Source organism: Gadus chalcogrammus, chromosome 20 (genome assembly GCF_026213295.1).
Source record: "Gadus chalcogrammus isolate NIFS_2021 chromosome 20, NIFS_Gcha_1.0, whole genome shotgun sequence".
NCBI classification, from domain to species: domain Eukaryota; kingdom Metazoa; phylum Chordata; class Actinopteri; order Gadiformes; family Gadidae; genus Gadus; species Gadus chalcogrammus.
The window spans coordinates 41,439-53,341 of NC_079431.1; the positions used below are offsets into that span (position 1 = coordinate 41,439).

Here is an 11,903-nt window from a genome sequence, read left to right on the forward strand (position 1 = left end):
GTAAGGTGTGCTTAAGTGGCCTGAAAGGTGCCCATCAATAAAATGCATTTTATTATTATTTTTCTAGAACATTATGGCTCCATCAAAAGCAAATTTACCTGCCATTTACAGTTATAATTTATACTATCCTAGACATCTTTAATCTTATTTACATAGGCCTACAGTAGACCCGATTTCCTCTGAATGTTTAAATAAAAAAAATCCTTGTCCATGTCAGATCCCTGTCCATCATATTCCTGTTGTCTTCCTGCACACATGATTGCCTCCTCCATCGATTGCGGCCACAGCCCTCTCCCTGTACAATATTTCATGTTAAATACATTTCAGGATCAAGTTTGAGATTCCGTTTCAGTATTACTTGTTTTTGAAACCTGACGTAGGCTGGCACCATCATATCTGTCTCATTTATTGCACCCACACATAATAGGTCCATGATACCATGAGGAATCATTTCAGACTCCTTTGCTTCCTAACATCTTGTGAGTTCCCTGGGTACACCAGCTGATGGGTCTGTGTATATATTGGGCATTTGATTCTCGTTTCAGAAACAGAAATATATTTAAAAACCGGCGCTCTCCGGCTCCTCGTCCTCTGCAACAGGCAATTAAGGCTTGTTCAGCTGCAGCCGCAGCAGCCTCCTCTTCTATTTGTATCAAATCTTCCTGGCTGTATTCTGACTCGTACTAAAAGCCCTGAATGTCCAAATCCGACAATAGATTTTCAAAATCCACTTCGGCTGTTTACACATTGCAAATCTGGGGCCGTATTCACAAAGGATCTTAGGGCTAAAAGTAGGTCCTAACTGGCGAATTTAGGAGTAACTCCTAAAAATAATGGGCGTGTCACTCTTAAATTTAGGACTCCTAACTTTTTTCACTAAGAGCAATTCACAAAGTATTTTAGGACTAAAAGTAGCACCTAAGTCTAGGAGAGCTTAAAAGTCCTCAAGAGGACTCCTAACTCAGTAAGACCTATTCACAAAGAATCTTAAAATGCCTGCGAGACGAAATGTTAGGGTATTCAACTTATTGTGGAGTTAATGAGCGATGCAATAACATCCCCGACTAACAGGAATAATCTGTTTAGTCCCGAAATAAAATGTTATAAAAATTATAAATTATAAAAAAATATATATAACTTATAAAAAATAAAAATAATTGCGCCATCAAAAGACGAGGACGTGTTCGTCAATAGGAAGAAAGTGCATTCCTTCAACACGCAGGTTGTTTTTGATGCAAATTTTAACATAGCCTACTGGATGTTGTTGCAAAGTGGCCTGGATCTTCAGCTACCCATGATTCGCGCATTTTAATGGTGAGCGGTCTGAGGCAGCTTTTTGAGATGTAGGAGTTGGGTGTCACTTGCTGGGTGACAGTGACTATCCATGCAAGACGTGGCTCTAGACACCCTACCTTAATCCACAACCGGGAGCACAGTTAAAGTGTAACATGTAAGTGATTACGCAGATTACGCTTAGTCCTATGCGTAAAACACATCGTATTGGCTCTTTGCGAGCACACAAACATACACGAAATGTTGGTGAGAGAGGAATTGGGGAGATGAAACGTCGGTTTCATGTCCTCCACGGCGAAATACGCCTCACCCCAGAGAGGGCAAGCACAGTAATCACTGTACCATTCTACACAACCTTTGCAAGCGGAGGAACATTCCACAGCCAGACGATGATGATGATGATGATGATGATGATGATGATGACGATGACGATCAACATTACAAGGAATTTGGCCGTGTGGAACCGAGTGGACTGGCATTTAGGGATCACTTTGAAAACACATTTTAGGTAAACACCTTGGCACAAATCAGTCAACACTTGGGTAGTTCGTAACATTTATTTTCTTTTAGATTTTACGTATTTTTATTGTTTGCTTTCTCTCTCTCTTGAACGTGCAGGCTACAACGTCATTATCGTGGTCTGCACAAAATTGTCATCATGCGTGTATTCTGCTAACTGCACTATAACTACTTAATAGGAATTCATTTCTAGCTTAGGCTATTTCCTTGTTTTTCGGTGATTCAGTGGGCTCGTCTGAACAACCAATCACCGAACTGACCGCTTCTAAACTCGTGCACGAGAATTGACGTAATCCATAGCAACGGCGCGTCACTCTTAGTTCACTCTTTGTGATTTATCCTTAGTAAGAGTAGGTCTCAGCGGCTTTGTGAATAACTTTTAAGAAAAAACTCCTACGTAAAATGTTTTAGCGCGAGTTAGGAGCACTCCTAGCGGTAAGATAAAATGCTTTGTGAATACGGCCCCTGTTCTCTAGCCAAGCGGGGAAGAAACATGGCGGACATTGTGTTTACATCGCGTACGTGAACTCCCGCCCCCCCTCATTCCTTATTGGTCGGTTCACAAATTTGCGGAACCAGTGGTTTGTAGTCCTCGGCCCTTCTAGCAGGCAAGCAAAGTTCATGAGAAATTACATCAGGAAAGCTGGGCCAAGGAAAGACTGGGTTGGACTGAGGGGAAAAAACTTATTTTTTATATTACAATAGCGATTTTATAATAATAGAACGCCGGTTCTGAATGGGTGAGGACGTATCCCTTTTACTTCATAGGCCGTTTGCACTGAAATAAAATAGCGCAAGGGATCCACCTAGTGGGCGTGCTCCAAGAAGCACAACCTGTGACGTAGTACGACTGGGCGCTTCATTACCGGAGCTGTAGTCTCTTTTTCCTTTGACCCTTTGGCCCAGGATTACGAGTTAGGGTTTATAGGGTTCAGGGTTTGTAGGGTTCAGGGTTAGGACAAGTAACATTATGACGTAGAGCAAATGACCGGAAGGGTCGACCAAAACAGAAACTGCTTTCAATGATTCCTTGTCGGCTCGTTTGTAAGCAAACAGTGTGAGAGGTTAAAGGTTGCCTCAAACAGTCTGAGTATTCATTGTACAGAACGAAAGTTCAATATAGCCTCGAACAGTCATGGCTCAATACAGAATAGTCTCGGGATCCGTTGCGGTGATTTCCATCCAGAATCCGCCGGTAAACGCACTGAGGTGAGCAGGAATCCCACTTTCCTCTGATCGGTGTTCGGTAAAGAGTAAAGACAAGAAATGTCTGCGTTTCTGTTCCCTTCTGAAACTGTTGACGGCCTCCGTATGTTATTTATTTCAATACATGAGGCGTGATTCAAATACAAACACCAATATATGGTTGCATGACGAAAGTATGGTATTTCGTGTGTAACCAAGTTTCCGTAATGAAATAAAATAGCATACAACAGGGTTATAATTGATCAGAACACCTGTTTTGTGTCCCTCTGTCTGCAGCGCGGCCGTGAGAGAAGGTTTGCTCCTCTCCGTCAGAGCGGCGGCCAGCGACCCCCTGGTGCGATCCGTGGTCATCAGTGGGCACAACGGACCATTCTGCGGCGGTCAGACAATTAAAGATTTGATTAAATATAGTCTTTGCGAGGACTAACATGTCATTTAGAATAGATTTATCTTATATCTCGATTTTCTAATATCTACTATGCCTCAATGATTATGATTGTGTGTGTGTGTGTGTGTGTGTGTGTGTGTGTGTGTGTGTGTGTGTGTGTGTGTGTGTGTGTGTGTGTGTGTGTGTGTGTGTGTGTTTTAAAGGAGCGGACATCAAGGAATTTGGAAATGTATCGCATTTGGAATCTGGACCTCATCTGGTGGAGATCTTTGAGTCAGTGGAGGCCCTGGCCAAACCGGTGGTGGCTGCAATTGAAGGATTCGCTCTTGGAGGAGGCCTTGAGTTGGCGTTGGCGTGTCACTATCGCTTCGGACATTCGGAAGTACGTTTAGTTATCTCTCTTACGTGTCCATTTGCTTTATTTTTATTTTTGGTTTGATCATGTTGTTGTTCTCCTCAGGCCAGAGTGGGTCTTCCTGAGGTGTCTTTAGGGTTACTTCCTGGTGCTGGGGGAAGCCAGCGTTTACCAAGGCTGCTAGGAGTAAGAGCTGCCTTGGATATGATCGTTACAGGTAAGCACACCTTGATATGATCATTACAGGTAAACACCTTGGAATGATCGTGACAGTTAAACACACATTATCTGTTCCCATAAGTAATCTGTTATCTTAACGAGTGTTGAATGTGTGTCCCAGGGCGCCATGTGGCCGCCGGTGAGGCTTTGAAACTGGGCCTGCTGGACAGACTGACGGACGGTAACACGGTGGACGCCGCAGTAAGGTTCGCCCAGAGCGTTGAAGGTAAGAGCGAAAGACCGCCCCAGAGTAACACTGTACATCAGAGACATGTTGTAACACTGTACATCAGAGACATGTTGTAACACTGTACATCAGAGACATGTTGTAACACTGTACATCAGAGACATGTTGTAACACTGTACATCAGAGACATGTTGTAACACTGTACATCAGAGACATGTTGTAACACTGTACATCAGAGACATGTTGGAGCACTGTATGTACATCAGAGACATGTTGTAACACTGTACATCAGAGACATGTTGTAACACTGTATAGAGAGACATGTTGTAACACTGTACATCAGAGACATGTTGTAACACTGTACATCAGAGACATGTTGTAACACTACATTATAGTCATGTTGTAACACTGTAAATTATAGTCATGTTGTAACACTACATTATAGTCATGTTGTAACACTGTTCATTATAGTCATGTTGTAACACTACATTATAGTCATGTTGTAACACTACATTATAGTCATGTTGTAACACTACATTATAGTCATGTTGTAACACTGTTCATTATAGTCATGTTGTAACACTACATTATAGTCATGTTGTAACACTACATTATAGTCATGTTGTAACACTACATTATAGTCATGTTGTAACACTGTTCATTATAGTCATGTTGTAACACTACATTATAGTCATGTTGTAACACTACATTATAGTCATGTTGTAACACTACATTATAGTCATGTTGTAACACTACATTATAGTCATGTTGTAACACTACATTATAGTCATGTTGTAACACTACATTATAGTCATGTTGTAACACTACATTATAGTCATGTTGTAACACTGTTCATTATAGTCATGTTGTAACACTACATTATAGTCATGTTGTAACACTACATTATAGTCATGTTGTAACACTACATTATAGTCATGTTGTAACACTGTTCATTATAGTCATGTTGTAACACTACATTATAGTCATGTTGTAACACTACATTATAGTCATGTTGTAACACTACATTATAGTCATGTTGTAACACTACATTATAGTCATGTAATGTAACACTACATTATAGTCATGTTGTAACACTGTTCATTATAGTCATGTTGTAACACTACATTATAGTCATGTTGTAACACTACATTATAGTCATGTTGTAACACTACATTATAGTCATGTTGTAACACTACATTATAGTCATGTAATGTAACACTACATTATAGTCATGTTGTATCACCCTGGGCTCCTCTGTGTCCCATTGAATAAAAAAAGAAGAAGATCTAAGACTAAAGCTTTATTTATCTTTTTACCATCCCCTGTTTTAGGAAAACCCCTGGACGACCGTCGCCTTGGCAACCGTCCATGCCCCCCCCTGGAGAACATTGACGCTTTCTTCGAAGAGGCCCTGATCCATGCGAGGGGGCAGGCCCGCGGCGCGGCGGCCCCCCTGGCGTGCGTGCAGGCGGTCCGAGGGGCGGCCACCCTGCCCTTCCTCAAGGGCATGGAGCTGGAGAAGAGGCTGATGGAGACCCTGATGACCTCGGGCCAGGCACAGGCCTCACGCTACTGCTTCTTCACTGAGAGGGGCGCGGCCCGCTGGACCACGCCCACCGGGGCCCGCTGGGACACATGCAGGGCCCGGCCAATCAGCACAGCCGCAGTGATCGGTATCTATGCATCATGTATTTAATACACAGGCATATATATAATAATCTATACATATATATAGTCAACTCTCCCCTGAGTAACGCATTCAGAAAGCAGAGTAGAGGGACCTGAATTCAGTTCGATAAAATAAACATTATCTCAATCAAGGGATCAATCAACAGTTCTAGATTCCTAGTTGAGTTGTTGCATTTATCCCACTCATCGTTGAGGAAACAACAGATACTTTATTAAAACAGATCCTTGACAATTTGACTAGTTGACTTTTAGGGTAAAGCCAGTTTGTTCGTTAAGGTTAGGACTTTTGTTAGTGGTTTGGGGTTGGTTATGGTTAGGGATTGGGTTAGTGGCAAGGGCTAAACTGGGTTAGTGGCTAGGGGTAAGCTAGGTCTTGGGTTCACGGTTAGTGGTTAGTTGGGGCTTGGGTAACGCCGCGTTCACACTGTACACGTCCGTCGACGGATCTCATTGCCTTTGCATGGGGCGCTCTCGAAATGCATTGTGGGTCAATCCGTTCCGTCGGCTCCGATGCCTGCGTCCAAAATCGGAGAAATGTTAAACCTTTAATGCAGCGACGGGTCCGTTGGCCTATCAGATCGCGTTCCCCATACGTCAGACACGCCCTCTGTCATCCGTTGACGGTAGGGCTGTAACGATACACCAACTCACGATTCGGTTTGTATCACGATTTTTGACCCACGATTCTTTTTAATTTAAAAAGCATTTTATTTCACACTTGTACAACAATTAACTTAATGTAACATTTAATAACAAATAATTTGGAACACTGAACTGATTTGAACAGAAAGAATACTGCAGGATGCTAGCAGGTAGGCAAAAACCCTCAACTAGTTTGGTGGTTTAGTCAAATATCCTATTAGCGCTTCTTATTAGGCTATGTAGCTTAAATAATGACATAATCATAATCATTTTTAATAGCCTAACTTTCAAATAGATGGGAAAAAACATGAACCTCTAACATGAACGTCGCAATAACGAGGCATAGTGTTACGAGTAGCGTACGTGTGTGCGCGAGAATGGCAGTGTGCGTGAGTGACGTCAGCGAGTGAGTGGACGAGCGAGGAGAGCGAGCGGTAGCGTGTGTGTCTAGTGAAGAAACTAACGAGTCCGGTAAAATAAATGACCCATCCTGTCAATAATCGGTGGCCGCTTCATTCCGACCTATAAGCAGACCAACTGCCGGGCAAATCACACAAAACAATAGAGACAAGGATCACAAAGGCAATTTTTTTCGCGCTTGGCCCACTCTGGATAAATGTCATTCATATCGCATATGAGGACTTCGACGGCTGTGGAGAAATGCAATCCTCCGTAGCCAAGGAGAGCTGTCATCACAGAGAGGGCATCTCGTCGCAGACTTTCGGCATCGATAAGAGGATTGGTGTCAGCAGACTATTAATTAGGCAAATTATTAGCAAATTTCAATTGAACATTTTGACTGGAGAGTTAGAAAGGGTGTATCGCGCTTCTGCCTTCTCACACCGCGAGACAGGTTCGTGGCTTTGAGTGTCGCGATTTCGGTTTCGATACGCGTATCGTTACAGCCCTAGTTGATGGACATGTACAGTCCGTTGTACAGTACTTTTTTTTCAGTGGTTAGTTAGAGATTGGGTTAGTGGTAAGTTGTTAGTTAGAACTTGGGTTAGTGGTTAGTGAGAGCTTGGGTTAGTGGTCAGGGGTTATTTAGCTCTTGGGTTAGGGGTTAGTGGTTAGTTAGAGCTTGAATTAGTGGTCAGGGGTTAGTTGGACATTGGATTGGTGGTGTTGAGGTTTTAGTTAGGGCTTGGGTTAGTGGTTAGTTAGAGCTTGGGTTAGTGGTAAGTGGTTAGCTAGAGCTTGACTTAGTGGTCAGGGGTTAGTTAGAGTTTTGGTGAGTAGTCAGGGGTTAGTTAGAGCTTGGGTTAGTGGTCAGGGGTGAGTTAGATCTTGGGTTAGTGGTCAGGAGTTAGTTAGAGCTTGGGTTAGTGGTTAATTAGGCCATGGGTTAGTGGTCAGGGGTTAGTTAGAGCTTGGGTTAGTGGTTAGTGGTTAATTAGGCCATGGGTTAGTGGTCAGGGGTTAGTTAGAGCTTGGGTTAGTGGTCAGGGGTTAGTTAGAGCTTGGGTTAGTGGTTAATTAGGGCATGGGTTAGTGGTCAGGGGTTAGTTAAAGCTTGGGTTAGTGGTCAGGGGTTAGTTAAAGCTTGGGTTAGTGGTCAGGGGTTAGTTAAAGCTTGGGTTAGTGGTCAGGGGTTAGTTAGAGCTTGGGTTAGTGGTTAATTAGGGCATGGGTTAGTGGTTAGTGGTTAATTAGGCCATGGGTTAGTGGTCAGGGGTTAGTTAGAGCTTGGGTTAGTGGTCAGGGGTTAGTTAAAGCTTGGGTTAGTGGTCAAGGGTTAGTTAGAGCTTGGGTTAGTGGTCAGGGGTTACTTAAAGCTTGGGTTAGTGGTCAGGGGTTAGTTAGAGCTTGGGTTAGTGGTTAATTAGGGCATGGGTTAGTGGTCAGGGGTTAGTTAAAGCTTGGGTTAGTGGTCAGGGGTTAGTTAGAGCTTGGGTTAGTGGTCAGGGGTTAGTTAGAGCTTGGGTTAGTGGTTAATTAGGGCATGGGTTAGTGGTCAGGGGTTAGTTAAAGCTTGGGTTATTGGTCAGGGGTTAGTTAGAGCTTGGGTTAGTGGTCAGGGGTTGGTTAGGGGGTAGTTTGAGTAACCCTTGTTAACCCTTGTGTGGTCTCAGGTCTAGGGACTATGGGCAGAGGTATCACGGTGGCGCTGGCCAGAGCGGGCCTGTCCGTTGTCGCCGTGGAAACCCAAGAGCATCAGCTGGACCAGGCCCAGCGAGCCGTGAGCCGCATGTTGAAGGGCAGAGGGGGGGTGAGCTACAGTGCTGATCTACAGGCCGCAGCCGGAGCAGACCTGGTGGTGGAGGCCGTGTTTGAAGACATGGCCGTTAAGGAGGAGATCTTCAAGCAGCTGTCGTCCGTCTGTAAACCCGGCGCCCTGCTGGCCAGCAACACCTCCAGCCTGGACATCGACCGCCTGGCCTCCTGCACCCTCCGCCCAGAACAGGTGCTGGGGATGCACTTCTTCGCCCCGGCTCACGTCATGAGGCTGCTGGAGGTGGTGTCCGGGCCTCGCACCTCTCCCCAGACGGTGGCCGCAGCAATGCAGCTGGGGAGGAGGATGGGCAAGGTGTCCGTGGCAGTGGGTAACTGCCCGGGGTTTGTCGGCAATCGCATGCTGAAGCCTTACCTGGAACAGGCTTACTTCCTGCTGGAGGAGGGAGCCAGCCCCGAGCTGGTGGATGCTGCCTTGGAGGAGTTTGGATTCCCGATGGGCGTGTTCAAGATGTCCGACCTCTCGGGACTGGATATCGGCTGGAGGGTTCGGAAGGAGGAGGGGCTGACGGGGCCTGGTGTCTCGGCAGATCAGCCAATGAGAAGCCGCCGCGGCCGCAGGTATAGCCCCCTGGGGGACCTGATGTGTGAGGAAGGACGGTACGGTCAGAAGACTGGCCGGGGCTGGTACCTGTACGACCGGCCTGGGGGCAGAGTGGCCCGCTCCGACCCATGGCTGCGGAGCTTCCTGGAGGAATACCGGGCGCGGCACGGCCTGCTGGCCCGGCGCATCGACCAGCAGGAGGTGCTGGAGCGCTGTCTGTACGCCTTAATCAATGAGGGCTTCCGCGTCCTGGAGGACGGAGTAGCAGCCAGCCCCCAGAACATCGACGCCATCTATGTGTTCGGTTACGGCTGGCCCAAGCATCGTGGAGGTCCCATGTTCTACGCAGCCCAGGTGGGCCTGGCCCGAGTCCTGGAGGGGCTGGAGAAGTACCACAAGGCCCACCCCGACAGCCCCCACCTGCAGCCCTGCAGCCTGCTGAGGAGGCTGGTCGCCAGCGGCAGCCCTCCCATACACAAGTGGAGCGAGGTGGTCAAGGGGCACCGCAGCCAGCTGTAGACCGCCCTCCTCTTCATCGCCCATTCCAACCATCCCTTTGATGAAGAAGGATACCGAGGAGTTTGTCTGTTACTGTGATTTTTGCTGTCAATAAGTTTAGTTACAAGGCAAGCACATGATGTGAATGCATGCTAATCGGCCAATGGGTAATTTCTCCCTACTTTGTAATTTATGGCAGTAATCAGGTCCTTCCAAATCACAATCGGAGAAGTGTAGAACAGTTAACAGGACCAAGAAGATGAGAAGAGCAAAGACGAGAAGACATTTGCAAATCAATGGATGAATGGATGAACTAATTAGGTAGCTGCAGCTGTTTGTTTAATGATGAAGCAATGAGCCATAGCTTTCGACACTGCCTCTGCCTTTGCCTTTGCAACTTTTTGTTTAATGATATGATTTCTGTGATTGATGAGTTTGAATCAATGCATAGGCTTAACGGCCAATAAAGTAAAAGCATTAAACCTTTGATGAATAAGTCATGTGTTTACAGGTCATTTTTTATGGTAATTTTTGACGGCTTACAATATGATTCAAACAGAACTTGTTTTCTAGTTAGTTTAGTTTTTAGTTTTAGTTTGGTTTATTAATTATTATTGTTAATTATATTTATTTGTTAAAAATAAAATACTTAAAGCACTTTTATAATAGTGTACAATTGGTTAGGTTTGTGGGCATGGATTTCACTTGTTAATCATTAGGGTTTGGGATAGGATTAGGGTTAACCTAACCCTAACCCTAATCATTATAGCACTGGAATCTTAACCAATAGCCATTGTTAGTGCTTGGCACTTGTTCCTATGAACATCCTTACTGTACCGACAGCGATATATATTATTGTTTCCCTTTCTTCTGACAAATATACTTACAGTAAGTCGCTTTGGATGAAAGCATTTGCTAAATGCCCTCAGTGTAAACATAAATGTGAAGCTTGCTGCGAGTTCAGCATCCCAACACAGGAAATAAATAGCACCTTGGTCTGATAACATGTTATGATGCGGGAGAACTTGGGATAACATACACTCCAAGGCCCTTTGTTCAAAAGGTGAACCTTGATGGCTTTATGACATGCTTTGTATAATGTGTCAATCTGAATCAACTTTTTCTTTATTGATATAGATTGATTTTAGTAATTTATTTTCCCTTGGATTCACGCATTGTCATCTCAATTATCACTGCTTCTTTATCTTCTATTCTGCATCACTCGGGACAGAACCAATGGGACAACCTGGTTCTAATCAGACTATTATCAGACACCTTTGTGTTGACCAATAACCTGGTTGTAAAGAAGTAGTAAACTCCTAATCCAGGTCTTCATCCTCCATGCGCTCGCGATCAATGACCCCTCTCAGCCTCGGCTGAACCACTAAACACACCATGATATTCAGCAATTCATACCACTACACACCATGGTATTCAGCCATTCATACCACTACACACCATGATATTCAGCCATTCATACCCACTACACACCATGGTATTCAGCCATTCATACCACTACACACCATGATATTCAGCCATTCATACCCACTACACACCAAGATATTCAGCCATTCATACCACTACACACCATGATATTCAGCCATTCATACCACTACACACCATGATATTCAGCCATTCATACCCACTACACACACCATGATATTCAGCCATTCATACCCACTACACACACCATGATATTCAGCCATTCATACCCACTACACACACCATGATATTCAGTCATTCATACCCACTACACACACCATGATATTCAGTCATTCATAACCACTACACACACACCATGATATTCAGCCATTCATAATGTAGTTGCAATTTTTGTTAACGACTTATCTAATTTACTTCAACTAGCTATGAGCAATAGAAATCGGGGAGTCCGGAAAAAGTAATGACAGAGACTTTATTGTTACCCACAAAATAGGTACAACAGAGCCGAGCATGTGATTTTGCAAAAGACACACTGCCTGGGGCTCCGATCCCAGTCCCTCTTATCCAAACTGAGCTGTCATGCATGTAATATATGACCATCCTGGTGTATGTTCAAAATGGCCTTACATTCCCTTACGTATGTGCTCATCTCCTGTAGTTAATCTAAAAATGGGAGGATGTCTGTAGT

General features: G+C 44.6%; 1 protein-coding gene across 1 annotated transcript; it reads left to right on the forward strand.

The window, feature by feature from the left end:
- Nucleotides 1–2,456: 2,456 nt before the first annotated feature.
- On the forward strand, nucleotides 2,457–10,290 carry ehhadh (enoyl-CoA, hydratase/3-hydroxyacyl CoA dehydrogenase). Its single transcript, XM_056579691.1, has 7 exons — nucleotides 2,457–3,021; nucleotides 3,295–3,398; nucleotides 3,610–3,788; nucleotides 3,867–3,978; nucleotides 4,102–4,206; nucleotides 5,499–5,840; nucleotides 8,571–10,290. The coding sequence occupies exons 1-7, from the start codon at nucleotides 2,948–2,950 to the stop codon at nucleotides 9,791–9,793; spliced, it is 2,139 nt and encodes a 712-aa protein (XP_056435666.1). The 5' UTR covers nucleotides 2,457–2,947; the 3' UTR covers nucleotides 9,794–10,290.
- The last annotated feature ends 1,613 nt before the right edge of the window (nucleotides 10,291–11,903 follow it).

Coding starts and splice junctions, on each gene's coding strand:
- ehhadh (XM_056579691.1), top strand. CDS start 2,948: ATGGCTCAATACAGAATAGTCTCGGGATCCGTTGCGGTGATTTCCATC. Junction 3,979..4,101: donor CTTGGATATGATCGTTACAG/GTAAGCACACCT, acceptor TGTGTGTCCCAG/GGCGCCATGTGGCCGCCGGT. Junction 5,841..8,570: donor CAGCACAGCCGCAGTGATCG/GTATCTATGCAT, acceptor GTGTGGTCTCAG/GTCTAGGGACTATGGGCAGA.